The sequence below is a fragment of the Macaca nemestrina genome, chromosome 1, assembly GCF_043159975.1.
Source record: "Macaca nemestrina isolate mMacNem1 chromosome 1, mMacNem.hap1, whole genome shotgun sequence".
Classification (NCBI taxonomy): Eukaryota; Metazoa; Chordata; class Mammalia; order Primates; family Cercopithecidae; genus Macaca; species Macaca nemestrina.
This window is the reverse complement of record NC_092125.1, coordinates 104,016,484-104,030,716: the sequence shown is the minus strand read 5'-3', so window position 1 is coordinate 104,030,716 and position 14,233 is coordinate 104,016,484. Positions and strand designations below refer to the sequence as shown.

The 14,233-nt window shown below is 44.2% G+C and overlaps 1 protein-coding gene across 8 annotated transcripts in view; it reads left to right on the top strand.

Annotated features, from left to right (window-relative positions):
* The window catches only part of LOC105498018 (death associated protein 3), a 55,480-nt gene that overhangs the window by 19,789 nt on the left and 21,458 nt on the right, over nt 1-14,233 (top strand). For 5 of the 8 annotated variants that reach the window (XM_071084075.1, XM_071084089.1, XM_071084049.1 and 2 more), the window contains 2 exons: nt 8,965-9,082; nt 10,170-10,223. In XM_071084075.1, coding sequence (XP_070940176.1) covers nt 10,179-10,223 — 45 coding nt within the window. In that variant the 5' untranslated portion in view covers nt 8,965-9,082; nt 10,170-10,178. Of the gene's footprint in view, nt 1-8,377; nt 8,463-8,964; nt 9,083-10,169; nt 10,224-14,233 lie in introns of those variants that run through there. The other 3 variants (XM_071084084.1, XM_071084087.1, XM_071084077.1) reach the window with 2 other exon arrangements.

Sequence of the window (14,233 nt, the reverse complement as noted above, 5' to 3'; positions counted from 1 at the left end):
TGTTCCTTCACTGGATTCTTTCGGGCCCCACATTGGGCGCCATAATGTTGGGGACCAGCCTCAACACCATCCATAGGGTATCCGAAGTCCGGTGGCAACAAAGGAATAAGAAGAGACAGGTTAAGAGTTCATAAAGGTGGGATCCAGGAAGCCAGTCACAAAATGGAGGCTGCAAAAGGCCCAGAGTTCTGGTCTTCACACTATTTACTGAGTACAGTCACTTAGATCTAAGAAGCAGATGTTCAGAGCAAAACAGTGAAAGGGAGGCAGTACGTCATACACGTAATCTGTAGCAGTGGCAGTTTAAGTGAATCTCCTTTGTACTCAAACAACATATCTTTAGTTAGCTGGTGGGAGTGGGCTTAACTAGGAGCCTGCATATCTAGCCACATTCCAGTGCTTCAAAGGAGCATCCTTCTTCTTGAGCACAGTGTTTGTAGATAGGAGAGCAGGATGCGCTCAGAGCATGGGAACATAATAGTGATAAGAAGAACTTCCTCCTCAGAGGCTTCTTGTGGCTTTCCACAACTTATTGTCCCGTATTTTTATAGCCAGTTTATACAGGCACCCCATAAGCCTTTTTCCCAACACTTAATGACTAGTAATGTTGAACTTCTTTTCATGTGCTTATTGGCCATTTGTATAACTACTCTGGAGAAATGCCTATTCAAATATTTTTCCTTTTTATTTTTTTAATTTGAGGCAGGGTCTTACTCTGTTACCTGGGCTGGAGTGCAGCAGTGTGATCACAACTCACTGCAGCCTGAAGCTCCCAGTTCCAGGTGATCCTCCCACCTCAGCCTCCCAAGTAGCTAGGACCACAGGCTCACACCACCACACCTGGCTAATTTTTTAAATTTTTGGTAGAGGACAGGGTCTCATTATGTTGCCCAGGCTGGTCTCAAACTCCTGGGCTTAAGCAGTTCTCCCATCTCAGCCTCCCAAAGTGTGAGAATTACAGGTATGAGCCACTGCACCTGACCCTTTTGCCTATTTTTTAAATTGAGTTGCTTCTTTTTTTTTTTTTTTTTTTTTTTTGAGACAGAGTCTCACTCTGTCGCCAGGCTGGAGTGCAGTAGCATGATCTTGGCTCACTGCAGCCTCCACCTGGGTTGAAGTGATTCTCCTACCTCAGCCTCCCCACTAGCTGGGACTATAGGCGTGCACCACCATGCCCAGTTAATTTTTGTATTTTTAGTAGAGACAGGGTTTCACCATGTTGGCCAGGATGGTCTCAATCTCTTGACCTCATGATCTGCCCACCTTGGCCTCCCAAAGTGCTGGGATTACAGGCATGAGCCACTGCACCTGGCCTTGAGTTGACTTTTTATTGTTAAGTTGTAAGACTTCTTTATATATTATGGATATAAGTTAAGTTTTGTGTGATTTGCAAATATTTTCTCCCATTCTGTGGGCTTTCACTTATTTTTTGGTATCCTTTGAAGTACAAGTGTCTGATTTGGATAAAATTCAGTTCTCCATTTTTAGTTTTTTTGCTTGTGCTTTTGATGTTATGGTTAAGAAACCATTGCATAACACATTATAATGAAGATTTACTTTTTTCTGTAGAAAATTAGAAAACTTGGGCCGGGCCCAGTGGCTCACGCCTGTAATCCCAGCACTTTGGGAAGCCAAGGCAGGTGGTTCACGAGGTCAGGAGATTGAGACCATCCTGGCTAACAGGGGGAAACCCCGTCTCTACTAAAAAAAATACAAAAAGTTAGCCAGGCGTGGTGGTGGGTGCCTGTAGTCCCAGCTACTAGGGAGGCTAAGGCAGGAGAATGGCATGAACCCAGGAGGCAGAGGTTGCAGTGAGCTGATGAGCCAAGATCACGCCACTGCACTCCAGCCTGGGTGACAGAGCGAAACTCTGGCTCAAAAAAAAAAAAAAAAAAAAAAAAAAAATTCAAAAACTTGCCCCTGCAAGTTTTGTACCTGGAGCTTTTATGAGTAGATCTATGATCTATTTTGAGTTCATTTGTGTATATAATGTAAGGTAGGGGTCCATTTTCATTCTTTTGTGGGTGAATTTCAGGTCGTCCCAACAGCATTTGTTGAAGACCCTATTCTTTCCTCATTGAATTGTCTTGGCATCCATGTTGAAAATCAGTTGACCAGGCAGGGCGTGTTGGCTCATGCCTGTAATGCCAGTACTTTGGGAGGCCAAGGCTGGTGGATCATGAGGTCAGGAGTTGAAGACCAGCCTGGCCAAGATGGTGAAACTCTGTCTTTACTAAAAATACAAAAAATTAGCCAGGTGTGATGGTGGGCACCTGTAATCCCAGCTACTCAGGAGGCTGAGGCAGAGAATTGCTTGAATCCAGGAGGCAGAGGTTGCAGTGAGCTGAGATGGCGCCACTGCACTTCAGCCTGGGTGACAGAACGAGACTCCGTTTCAAAAAAAAAAAAAATCAGTTGACCATGATGTAAATGTATGCCAATACCACACTATCTTGATTACTGTAGCTTTGTAGTAAGTTTTGGAATTAGGATGTATGAGGCCTCCAAATTTGTTCTTTTTCAAGAATACCTGGGCTATTCTAGGTCTATTGCATTTCCATATGAATTTTGAGGTTAGCCTGTATATTAGTCCATTTTCATGCTGCTGATAAAGACATACCCAAGACTGGATAATTTATTAAGAAAAAGAGGTGTAATGGACTCATAATTCCATGTGGCTGGGGAGGTCTTACAATCATGACAGAAGGCAACAAGGAGCAAGTCACATCTTACATGGTGGCAGGCAACAGAGCATGAGAGCCAAGCGAAAGGGGAAACACCTTATTAAATCATCAGATCTTGTGAGATGTATTCACTGTCACATGAACAGTATGGGGAAACCACCTCCATGATTCAATTATCTACCATGGGGTCCCTCCCACAACACATGGAAATTATGGGAGTTACAATTGAAGATGAGATTTGGGTGGGGACATAGCCAAACCAAATCAGCTTGACAAGTTTTTTCTTAAGACAGGGTCTTGCTCTGTCACCCAGACTAGAGTGCAGTGCATGATCTTGGCTCACTGCAACCTCTGCCTCCTGGGTTCAAGCAATACTCCTGCCTCAGCATCCCGAGTATCTGGGACTACAGGTGCCCGCCACCACACCTGGCTAATTTTTTGTATTTTTAGTAGAGATGGGGTTTCACTGTGTTAGCCAGGATGGTCTCGATCTTCTGACCTCATGATCCACCTGACTTGGCCTCCCAGAGGCATGAGCCACTGTGCCCTACCTAGACTTTTTTTTTTAACTTGAAAACTAGTGAGGGCCAGGCATAGTGACTCACGCTTGCAATCCCAGCACTTTGCGAGGCCAGGGCAGGAAGATCACTTGAGGCCAGGAGTTAGAGACCAGCCCAAGCAACATAGCCAGACCCCATCTCTATAAAAATAAAAAATTAGCCACCAGGTGGTTGCACGTGCCTGTAGTCCCAGTTACTTAGGAGGCTGAGGAAGGAGGATTACTTGAGCCTAGGAGTTAGAGGCTGCAGTGAGCCGAGATTGCGCCACTGCACTCCAGCTTAGGCAACAGACTGAGACCCGAACTCAAAAAATAATAAAGTAGTGAGGAAATACTGAAGAATTTTTTTTTTTTTTTTTTTGAGACGGAGTCTCGCTCTGTAGCCCAGGCTGGAGTGTGGAGTGCAGTGGCCGGATCTCAGCTCACTGCAAGCTCCGCCTCCCGGGTTCACGCCATTCTCCGGCCTCAGCCTCCCGAGTAGCTGGGACTACAGGCGCCCGCCACCTCGCCCGGCTAGTTTTTTGTATTTCTTAGTAGAGACGGGGTTTCACCGTGTTAGCCAGGATGGTCTCGATCTCCTGACCTCGTGATCCACCCGTCTCGGCCTCCCAAAGTGCTGGGATTACAGGCTTGAGCCACCGCGCCCGGCCTAATACTGAAGAATTTTAAGCAAGGCTTCAGTGGAGAAAATGTTTAAGACTGGATGCTGGTAGATCATTTATTTTAGTTTGGGTTCAAGATGATAGTGTCCTAGAATGAAAGCTGATTACACATTCTGACCATCATTTCTCATAGTGTCTATAATATAGGCAAAATAATAGCTCCAGTGTCCACAGGCACACCTGTGGAAAGAAGTGCATCTGGACCATGTCACACACTCCTTCCTCTCCAGTATCCAGCCTGCTTCGTAGTCCACAGCTCTTCCAGTAGTGGTTGTGCTGGGGAGCATTGAGAAGATCTGGGGAGCACAGTGGGGCAGGTCAAATACTATTGGAGTGACATTGCACTCTAGAAAAGGAGCCCTGAAATCCCACAAGTAAAAAGGCAGGCAGGCCAGTAGAGACCATCCCAGTCTTATTCACCACTGTAGACTATATAGTGTGGGCATGTGGAATCATGTCATACACTTCTTGAATGACTGAGTTTAGGAGTGCTTTGGCATCTCCATTAAATAGTATGGCTGGGCATGGTGGCTCACACTTGTAATCCCAATACTTTGGGAGGCCGAGGCGGGAGGATCACTTAAGGTCAAGGGTTCGAGAACAGCCTAGCCAACATGACGAAACCCTGTATCTACTAAAAATACAAAAATTAGCTGGCGTGGTAGTGGGCGCCTGTAGTCCCAGGTACTTGGGAGGCTGAGGCAGGAGAATTGCTTGAACTCGGGAAGTGGATGTTGCAGTGAGCCGAGATCATGCCCCTGTGCTCCAGCCTGGGCAACAGAGCGAGATTCCATCTCAGAGATAAACAAATCCAGTATATTTAAGGCCAAGTGCGATGGCTCATACCTGTAATCCCAGCACTTTGAGAGGCTGAGGTGGGAGGATCACTTGTGTCCAGGAGTTCAAGACCATGCCTGGCAACATAGTGAGACCCTGTCTCTACAAAATACAGTGGCACGTGCCTGTAATCCCAGCTACTTGGGAGGCTGAGGTGGGAAGATCGCTTAAGCAGGGGAGTTCGAGGCTGCAGTGAGCTGTGATTGTACCACTGTACTCCAACCTGGATGACAGAGCAAGACCCTGTCTCAAGAAGAATAACAAATGTGATAGAGTTGAAGCAGAGCATGGTGGCTCACGCCTGTAATCCCAGCACTTTGGGATGCTGAGGCAGGAGGATCACTTGAGCCCAGGAGTTCAAGACCATCCTGGGCACCATAGCAAGTGTTATGTCTACCAAAAAAAAATAATTTTTTTTAATATGCCAGGCAATGACACCTATATTCCCAGCTACTTGAAAGGCTGAGGAAGGAGGATCACTTGAACCCAAGAGTTTGAGGCTACAGTGTGCTGTGATCTTACCACTGCACTCCATCCTGGGCAACCAAGTGAGACCCTGTCTCAAAAAAAAAAAAAAAAAAAAAAGAAAAGAAAGAAAAAACTGAAAGGAAATAAAATTAAAGGAATTTGTGTGATTCTCTTTTTATTTATTTTTTAAATTTTATTTATTTATTTATTTGTTTTTTAGAGATGGAGTCTTGCTCTGTCGCCTAGGCTGGAGTGCAGTGGTGCAATCTCAGCTCACTACAACCTCTGCCTCCCGGGTTCAAGCGATTCTCCCGCCTCAGCCTCCTGAGTAGCTGGGACTAAAGGCATGCACCACCTTGCCAGGCTAATTTTTTGTATTTTAGTAGAGATGGGGTTTTACCATATGGTCCAGGCTGGTCTTGAACTCCTGAGCTCAGGTAGTCCATCCACCTCAGCCTCCCAAAGTACTAGGATCACAGGTATGAACCACCGCACCTGGCCTCTTTTCATGTATTTATCTATTTATTTAGACCAGATCTGACTGTATCATGCAGGCTGGAGTACAGTGGCATGATCATAGCTCCCTGTAGCCTTTAACTCCTGGCCTCACGTGATCCTTTTGCCTCAGCCTCCTAAGTAGCTACGACTAGTCCTGCACCACCATGGCCAACTAATTAATTTTTTTCTTTTTTTTGTGGAATTGGTGGTCTTACTGTTACCCAAGCTGGTCTCAAACTCCTGGGCTCAAGCAGTCTTCTCACCCCAGCCTCCCAGAGGGCTGATATTACAGGCATGAGTCACCATGCCCAGCCTATGTGATTCTCTTGACTGTACTATAAATTCCTTGACTATAAGATCAGGGACTGTAATAGTTTGTTCACCATTGTATTCACAGAGCCTGACACACAGTAGGTGCTCAGTAACTGTTGGGTTAATTGGTTGTAACTCTATGGTTTTTTATTATTGTTGCTTTAAAGATTTGGGTTGTAAAAGGTGTGTCAGGGTGCGGTGGCTCACGCCTGTAATCTCAACACTTTGGGAGGCCGAAGTGGGAGGATCACCTGAGGTCAAGGAGTTCAAGACCAGCCTGGCCAACATGGTGAAACCCCGTTTCTACTAAAAATACAAAAATTAGCTGGACATGGTGGTGTGTGCCTGTAGTCCCAGCTACTCAGGAGGCTGAGGCAGGAGAATTGCTTGAACCCAGGAGGCAAGGTTCCAGTGAACCAAGATCACACCACTGCACTCCAGCTTGGGTGACAAAACAAGACTTCATCTCAAAAAATAAAAAATAAAATAAAGAAAGGTGAAAATGATAGCCAAGGTGTCAGGTGTGGTAGCTCATGCCTGTAATCCCAGCACTTTGAGAGGCCGAGGCAGGTGGATCACCTGAGGTCAGGAGTTCGAGACCAGCCTGGCCAACATGGTGAAACACTGTCTCTACTAAAAAATATAAAAATTAACTGGGCGTGGTAGCTGGCATCTCTAACTCCAGTTACTCAGGAGGCTGAGACAGGAGAATCGCTTTAACCCGGGAGGTGGAGGTTGCAGTGAGCCGGGATCATGCCGTTGCACTCCAGCCTGGGCAACAAGAGCAAAACCCCATCTCAAAACAACCAAAACAAAACAAACAAACAAAAAAAGATAGCCAAAATGAACTAATTAATTACATAGATGTTTAATTCAGTTATTCTTTTTTTTTTTTTTTTTTTTTGAGACGGAGTCTCGCTCTGTCGCCCAGGCTGGAGTGCAGTGGCCGGATCTCCGCTCACTGCAAGCTCCGCCTCCCGGGTTTACGCCATTCTCCCGCCTCAGCCTCCCGAGTAGCTGGGGACTACAGGCGCCCGCCACCTTGCCCGGCTAGTTTTTTGTACTTCTTTTTAGTAGAGACGGGGTTTCACCATGTTAGCCAGGATGGTCTCGATCTCCTGACCTCGTGATCCGCCCGTCTCGGCCTCCCAAAGTGCTGGGATTACAGGCGTGAGCCACCGCGCCCGGCTAATTCAGTTATTCTATAACTACTGGATTTTGAGAGTTACATTTAAGTATTTTAAACCTCTTAGCTCCAAAAGATTTGGGCTTTTAAATTAAATATTTCCTGTATACAAAAGAATGAATATAATACACATGATATGAAAATTATTAATAAATTCTCATGTATCTATTATCCAGTGTTAGTAATAGTTTATTATCAGTTTCCTTATGTGCCCTGCCCCAATCTTTTTCCCTTTTCTTTCTCCCCAGAAGTAACCATTATTCTAAATGTTGTTTTTATCATTCTCTTGCCTTTTTGTTTCAGTTTTCCTATTTATATCCGCCAAATAATTAAAGAAGCTTTTTGGTTTTGAATTTTGTATGTTATGTCATGCCAAATAGTGTTCACTCAGTATTCATTTTTGAGATCCATATTGATGCATGCAATGGTAATTTTTTCATTTAATTGCTTTCTAATATTCCATTTTATGACTGTCTCTATGTACTGTTCTACTAAGGGACATTTGGTTTTTCTACAGTTTTTTTACAATTCATACTCTGCTAGTATGAACCTCCATATATCTATTTCCCAGTGTACATGTAGAAATGTTTTTGTTTTTGTTTTGAGACAGAGTTTCACTCTTGCTGCCCAGGCTGGAGTGCAATGGCATGATCTCGGCTCATTGCAACCTCCACCTCCTGGGTTCAAGCGATTCTCCTGCCTCAGCCTCCTGAGTAACTGGGATTACAGGCATATACCACCACGTCCAGCTAATTTTTTGTATTTTTAGTAGAGACAGGGTTTCACCATGTTTGCCAGGCTGGTCTCAAACTCCTACCCTCAGGTGATCCACCCGCCTTGGCCTCCCGAAGTGCTGGGATTACAGGCATGAGCCACCGTGCCTGGCCGTAGAAGTGTTTTTCTAGAGTAAGTACCAAGGAGTAGAATAGCTGGGTCATGGGCTTGTGTATTTTATTTTATTTATTAATTAATTTATTTTTTGAGATGGAGTCTTGCTCTGTCACCCAGGCTGGAGTGCAGTGGTCCATTCTCAGTTCACTGCAACCTCTGCCTCCCGGGTTCAAGCGATTCTCCTGTCTCAGCCTCCTGACTAGCTGGTATTACAGGCGCACGCTGCCCCCGACCCCGACTAATTTTTTGTTTGTTTGTTTGTATTTTAGTAGAGATGGGGTTTCACTGTCTTGCCAAGACTGGTCTCAAACTCCTGACCTCAGGTGATCCGCCCGCCTCAGCTGCCCAAAGTGCTGAGATTACAGGTGTGAGCCACTGCGCCCGGCCGGCTTTTGCAGCATTTACCCCCACTTTCATTTTTTTTTTTTTGAGACAGAGTTTCACTCTTTTTGCCCAGTCTGGAGTGCAATGGCGCGATCTCGGCTCACTGCAACCTCTGTCTCCCAGGTTCAAGTGATCCTCCTGCCTCTGCCTCCTGAGTGGCTGGGATTATGGGTGCGTACCACCACGCCCAGCTAATTTTTTGTATTTTTAGTAGGGATTGGGTTTCACCATGTTGGCCAGGCTGGTCCTGAACTCATGACCTCAGGTGATCCACCTGCCATGGCCTCCCAAAGTACTGGGATTACAGTCACGAGCAACCTCGCCTGGCCTGGTTTGTGCATTTTCAACTTTGCAAAGATACTTGTATTTATACTTTCATTGACATGTATGAAAGTTTAATACAATGTAATATTTCACAGCCTATTTAACATTTGCTATTGTCTGACTTTTTAGTTCTTTTTCTTTTTTTTTTTTTTGAGACAGATTCTTACTCTGTCGCCTGGGCTAGAGTACAGTGGTGTGATATCAGCTCACTGCAACCTCTACCTCTTGGATGCAAGCAATCCTCCTGCCTTAGCCTCCAGAGTAGCTGGGACTACAGGTACGTATCACCACTCCTGACTAATTTTTTTTTTTGTTTTGAGACAGAGTCTTGCTCTGTCTCCCAGGCTAGAGTGCAGTGGCGTGATCTCAGCTCACTGCAAGCTCCGCCTTCCAGGTTCATGCTATTCTCCTGCCTTAGCCTCCCAAGTACCTGGGACTACGGGCGCCCGCCACCACGCCTGACTAATTTTTCTGTATTTTTAGTAGAGACAGCGTTTCCCCATGTTAGCCGGGACCATCTCAATCTCCTGACCTCGTGATCCGCCCACCTTGGCCTCCCAAAGTGCTGGGATTACAGGCGTGAGCCACTGCACCTGGCCTCCAACTCATTTTTTAAAATATGTTTTGGTAGAGACGAAGTTTTACCATGTTGGCCAGGCTGGTCTCGAACTCCTGACCTCAAGTGATCTGCCCACCTTGACCTCCCAAAGTGCTGGGATTACAGGTATGAGCTATTACACCTGGCCTATTTTCTTTTCTTTTTTTTTTGAGGTGGTCTCTGTCATCCATGCTGGAATGTAGTGCATCTCAGCTCACTGTGACCTTCACCTCCTAAGCTCAAGTGATCCTCCTGCCTCAGCCTCCCGAGGAGCTGGGACCACAGACATGCACTACCATGCCCTATTAATTTTTATATTTTTTGTAAAGATAGGGTCTCACTCTGTTGCCAAGGCCAGTCTTGAACTCCTGGGCTCAAGCAGTCCACCCACCTCAGCCCCGCAAAGTGTTCCTCCAAAAGTGTTGGGATTGTAGGTGTGAGCCACTGTGTCCTGCCTGACTTTTTAATTTTCCCAGTATGATGATTGTGAATGGTATCTGGTTTTCATCATTTTAATTAGCATTTCCCTGATTTGTAATGAGGTTCAAAAATCTTTTCATGGGTTCACTAGCCTTTTGTGTTTTCTTTTCTGTGAAATACCAGTTTATGTCTTTTGCTCATTTTTCTTTATGAAGCTGTAGGCATTCTTTATCTATTCTAGATATGAATATAGATTATTAATCCCTATTAATCTATTGTCAGTTTTCCATGTTGCAAATAGCTTTTCCCATTTGTGGTTTACCTTTTCATTTTTTTTTGTTTTAAGAGTGCAAGGATGATGCTGAAAGGAATAACAAGGCTTATCTCTAGGATCCATAAGGTGAGTCCTGACTGACCTGAACACTGTGCATATTGCCTTTAGGTTCCTGGGTTCTTATTTTTAGATGGATTCATTGTATCTAGAGTGAAATGCTCTGGAAAACTTCATATGTAACAGGTTTCAGTAGAATAATTGTGCTTGAGAATTTACCATGGGATAGGAGAATTAATATTTTTCCAGAAAACATAAGTAAGTTCGACTGTAATTATCTTTATGACTTTATTTCTCTAGCCAACTAGAGAATGGTTATCATCCCTTAATGAAGTATTTAAAAGAAAAACAAGTTGCCAATTTACAGCTTTAGCATCTAGATTAGAATAAAAAATAAAATTGTACATGAAAAAGACCATTCTGCTGGTTTGCTTCATTTTTTCACCAAATAGTTGTTCAGTACTTTGTTTTTTTTTGTTTTTTTTTGTTTTTTTGAGACGGAGTCTCACTGTGTCACCCAGGCTGGAGTGTGCAGTAGTGCAATCTCAGCTCACTGTAACCTCCACCTCCCGGGTTCAAGCATTTCTTCTGCCTCAGCCTCCCGAGTAGCTGGGACTACAGGTGCGTGCCACCATGCCCAGCTAATTTTTGTGTTTTTAGCAGAAACCGTGTTTCATTGTATTAGCCGGCCTGGTCTCAAACGCCTGACTTCGTGATCTGCCCACCTCGGCCTCCCAAAGTGCTGGGATTACAAGCATGAGCCACTGTGCCCAGCCTTCAGTACCTTCTATATGGCAGGTACTCAGAATTCTAAGATGCTTCATTTCACTAATAATAGTTATTATTTGTTGGGTATTATTATGTGCCAGGTAATACACTAAGTGCTTCAGTTTTTTAATCCTCATGATCAACCCATGAACGAGATAATATCCTTGTTTCACAGATGTAGAAACTAAAGATGAGATTAGCTAGGTAACTTACCTGAGGAAATAGTCTGTGAGGCTGCAAAGCCCACACGAGGTGCCAGGTCTGTTTGACATCAAAGCCTGTGGCCTAACCACTGTGCTCTATTGCATTTTATGGTCCATGTTCTCCAGAAGCTTATAGTCCAGTAGAATCATGAATAAATGACTATTTCAGCGCGGTGCTCTGACAGCACCAAAGAGGAGCACCTGAGGTGGGTTAGTCGAGTCAGTAGGAGATCCTGATAAGGCTCAGAACTGAGCCAGAAAGACTTGGTCATTTTCAGCTGATTATTTAATTACAGATTAGATTTCCTAGAAGAGGAGCCCTTCCTCCTGTATGGCTCTCCCTGCATGTGCCCCCTTCCCTCAGGCCTATATATGAATACATGAAATAACCCATTATTATAAAATGAAATGAAAGCAAGGATCAGCAGAGGGATGGATTCTGGACTCAACTGATCATATTACAAGGCTAAAATAAATTTCCTTTATCGGCTGGGCCCGGTGGCTCATGCCTGTAATCCCAGCACTTTGGGAGGCCGAGGCAGGCAGATCACCCGAGGTCGGGAGTTTGAGACCAGCCTGGCCAACATAGTGAAACCCTGTCTCTCCTAAAAATACAAAAATTAGCTGCGTGTGGTGAGAGAAAGTTTTGGGTTTTTTTTTTTAGTTTGGTTCAGGGTGACTGTATTAGTCAGGGTTCTCTACAGGGACAGCACTAATAGGATAGAAGTATATATGAAGGAGAGTTTGTTAAGGAGTGTTGAGTCACACCATCTGGCGAAGTCCCACAGTAGGCCATGAGCAAGCTGAGGAGCAAGTAAGCCAGTCCAAGTCCCAAAATTTCAAAAGTAGGGAAGCTGACAGTGCAGCCTTTAGTCTGTGGCTAAAGGCCTGAGAGCCCCTGGCAAATCACTGTTGTAAGTCCAAGAGTCCAAAAGCTGAAGAACTTCAGAGTCCAGTGTTCGAAGGCAGGAAGCATCTAGCCCAGGAGAAAGATGAAGGCTGGAAGACTCAGCAAGTCAGCACCTTCTTCTGCCTGCTTTATTCTAGCTGCCCTGGCAGGTAATTAGTTGGTGAAACATTGAGGGTGGGTCTGCCTCTCCCAGTCCACTGACTCAAATGTGAATCTCCTTTGGCAACACCCTCACAGACACATGCAGGAACAATACTTTACAGCCTTTAATCCAATCAAGTTGACACTTAATATTAACCATCACAGTGACCTTCTAGATTGGCCCACAAATGCTCTTTCAGACACTGCAGGATGTTCATTCTGGAACTATACAGAGGCAGTTGTACACATGGTTGTTTTCTCTGGAAACAACAGTCTACTTGAGTGATATATAAAACTTAAAGAACTAAAGATTCCATTTGGCTGTAGGCCAGGCATGGTGGCTGACACTTGTAATGCCAGCACTTTGGGAGGCTGAGGCAGGTAGATCACCTGAGGTCGGGAGTTCGAGACCAGCCTGACCAACATGGAGAAACCCCATCACTACTAAAAATACAAAATTAGCCAGGTATGGTGGCACATGTCTGTAGTCCCAGCTACTCGGGAGGCTGAGACAGGAGAATCGCTTGAACCCGGGAGACAGAGGTTGCAGTGAGCCAAGATCACACCATTGCACTCCAGCCTGAGCAACAAGAGCAAAACTCCATCTCAAAAAAAAAAAAAAAAAGATTCCATTTTGCTAGCTTTTAATTTGCTTCAAAAATTACCTGTAGTTTCAGCTACTTGAGAGGCTGAAGCAGGATGATCATGTGGGCGCAGGATTTGAGACTGGCCTGGGCAATATAGCAAGACTACACCCTATGTCCAAAAAAAAGTATAACAAAAATGTCATCACATTACTGTAGAAATAGCACCACCTTGTGGCCCTTGAATAGTTTGTTTTCCACTTTGCTTTGTAAAGAGACATGGTGCTTTCTCTCCAGTAGATAAAATTGAGTAGCATTTAAGTAGTACTAGGGTATATTATTCAGATTGCAGTGCTGAAGTAACAAGCCTTGTATTCTCAGTGGCCCAACACAAAGGGTATTGTTTGTGTTGTGTGCATGTGTTTTGCTTTGTTTTTCTGTTCCTATCTTTCTAAAAGGCTTTGCAAGCAAGATTGAAGTCTGGATGGAGGGACAAAAGTTTACCTTCTTGGGATACATCTCAACATGTAGCTTTTAAGATGGGGAGGGAGAGATAATTTATACCTCACACTTAATTGGCTCTGACTAGAAAGGACGCAATGACACAAGTTATTTCCATTCATAGGTCTTTAGCCAAAGGAATCACATGACCTCTCCCGTTTCTTCAAGGAAGGCTGAGAAATGTAGAGAACGATTTGGATATTTGGATATTTCCCAAGCATTGCTCCTTCTGCTGTAATTTACAGTCATACATTCTCAGACAGAGCTGGAGCAACTCTAGTACTTGACAGTTACTTTATATTAAAATCTACAAGTAATGGTTCAGAGGTTTCTGTGTATACTTCACTGAATTTCCTATAGAGCATTTACTTTACTTCGTGGATGCTCTACGTACTCTCTCATTGCATGTTTTCAGTTTCAGATTCTTTATTCCAGGGCAAAGGGCTAAGTACTTTGTAGTGTGTTAAGTACTCAGAGAGGGAGATACAAAAATGAATAAAATCTAACCCCTTCTCTTCTAAGCGTGTAGCCTAGGAGACAAACATGTATAACATAACATGATACAATTTTTTTTTAAATAGAGACAAACTTGGATGTGAATTCCAGTTCACCGCCTAAAACTTTGTGACCTTAATCAAAATTACTCAGCTTCCCTGAACCTTGTCTTCCCCATCATAACAAAGGGTTGATAATATTCTGCCTATCTTCTAGGATTTCTAGGTTTAAAACTAGTACATATATAATACTGTATTGCCTGACATCTAATAGATACTCAGTTAACAGTAGGCAGGAGTACAACTCAAGGCAATGTAATAAAATTGCCGTGCAATACAAGAGTGCTATTAGCAGAAAGGAAAGAGAATTACTTTTGACTGGAGGTGTCTGGCAAATTTTCACTGAGGATGTGACATTTGAGTTGAGGTTTGATGAATGGGAGGATTTAAATGGGGAGAGGGAAGTTGAAGTAGAATG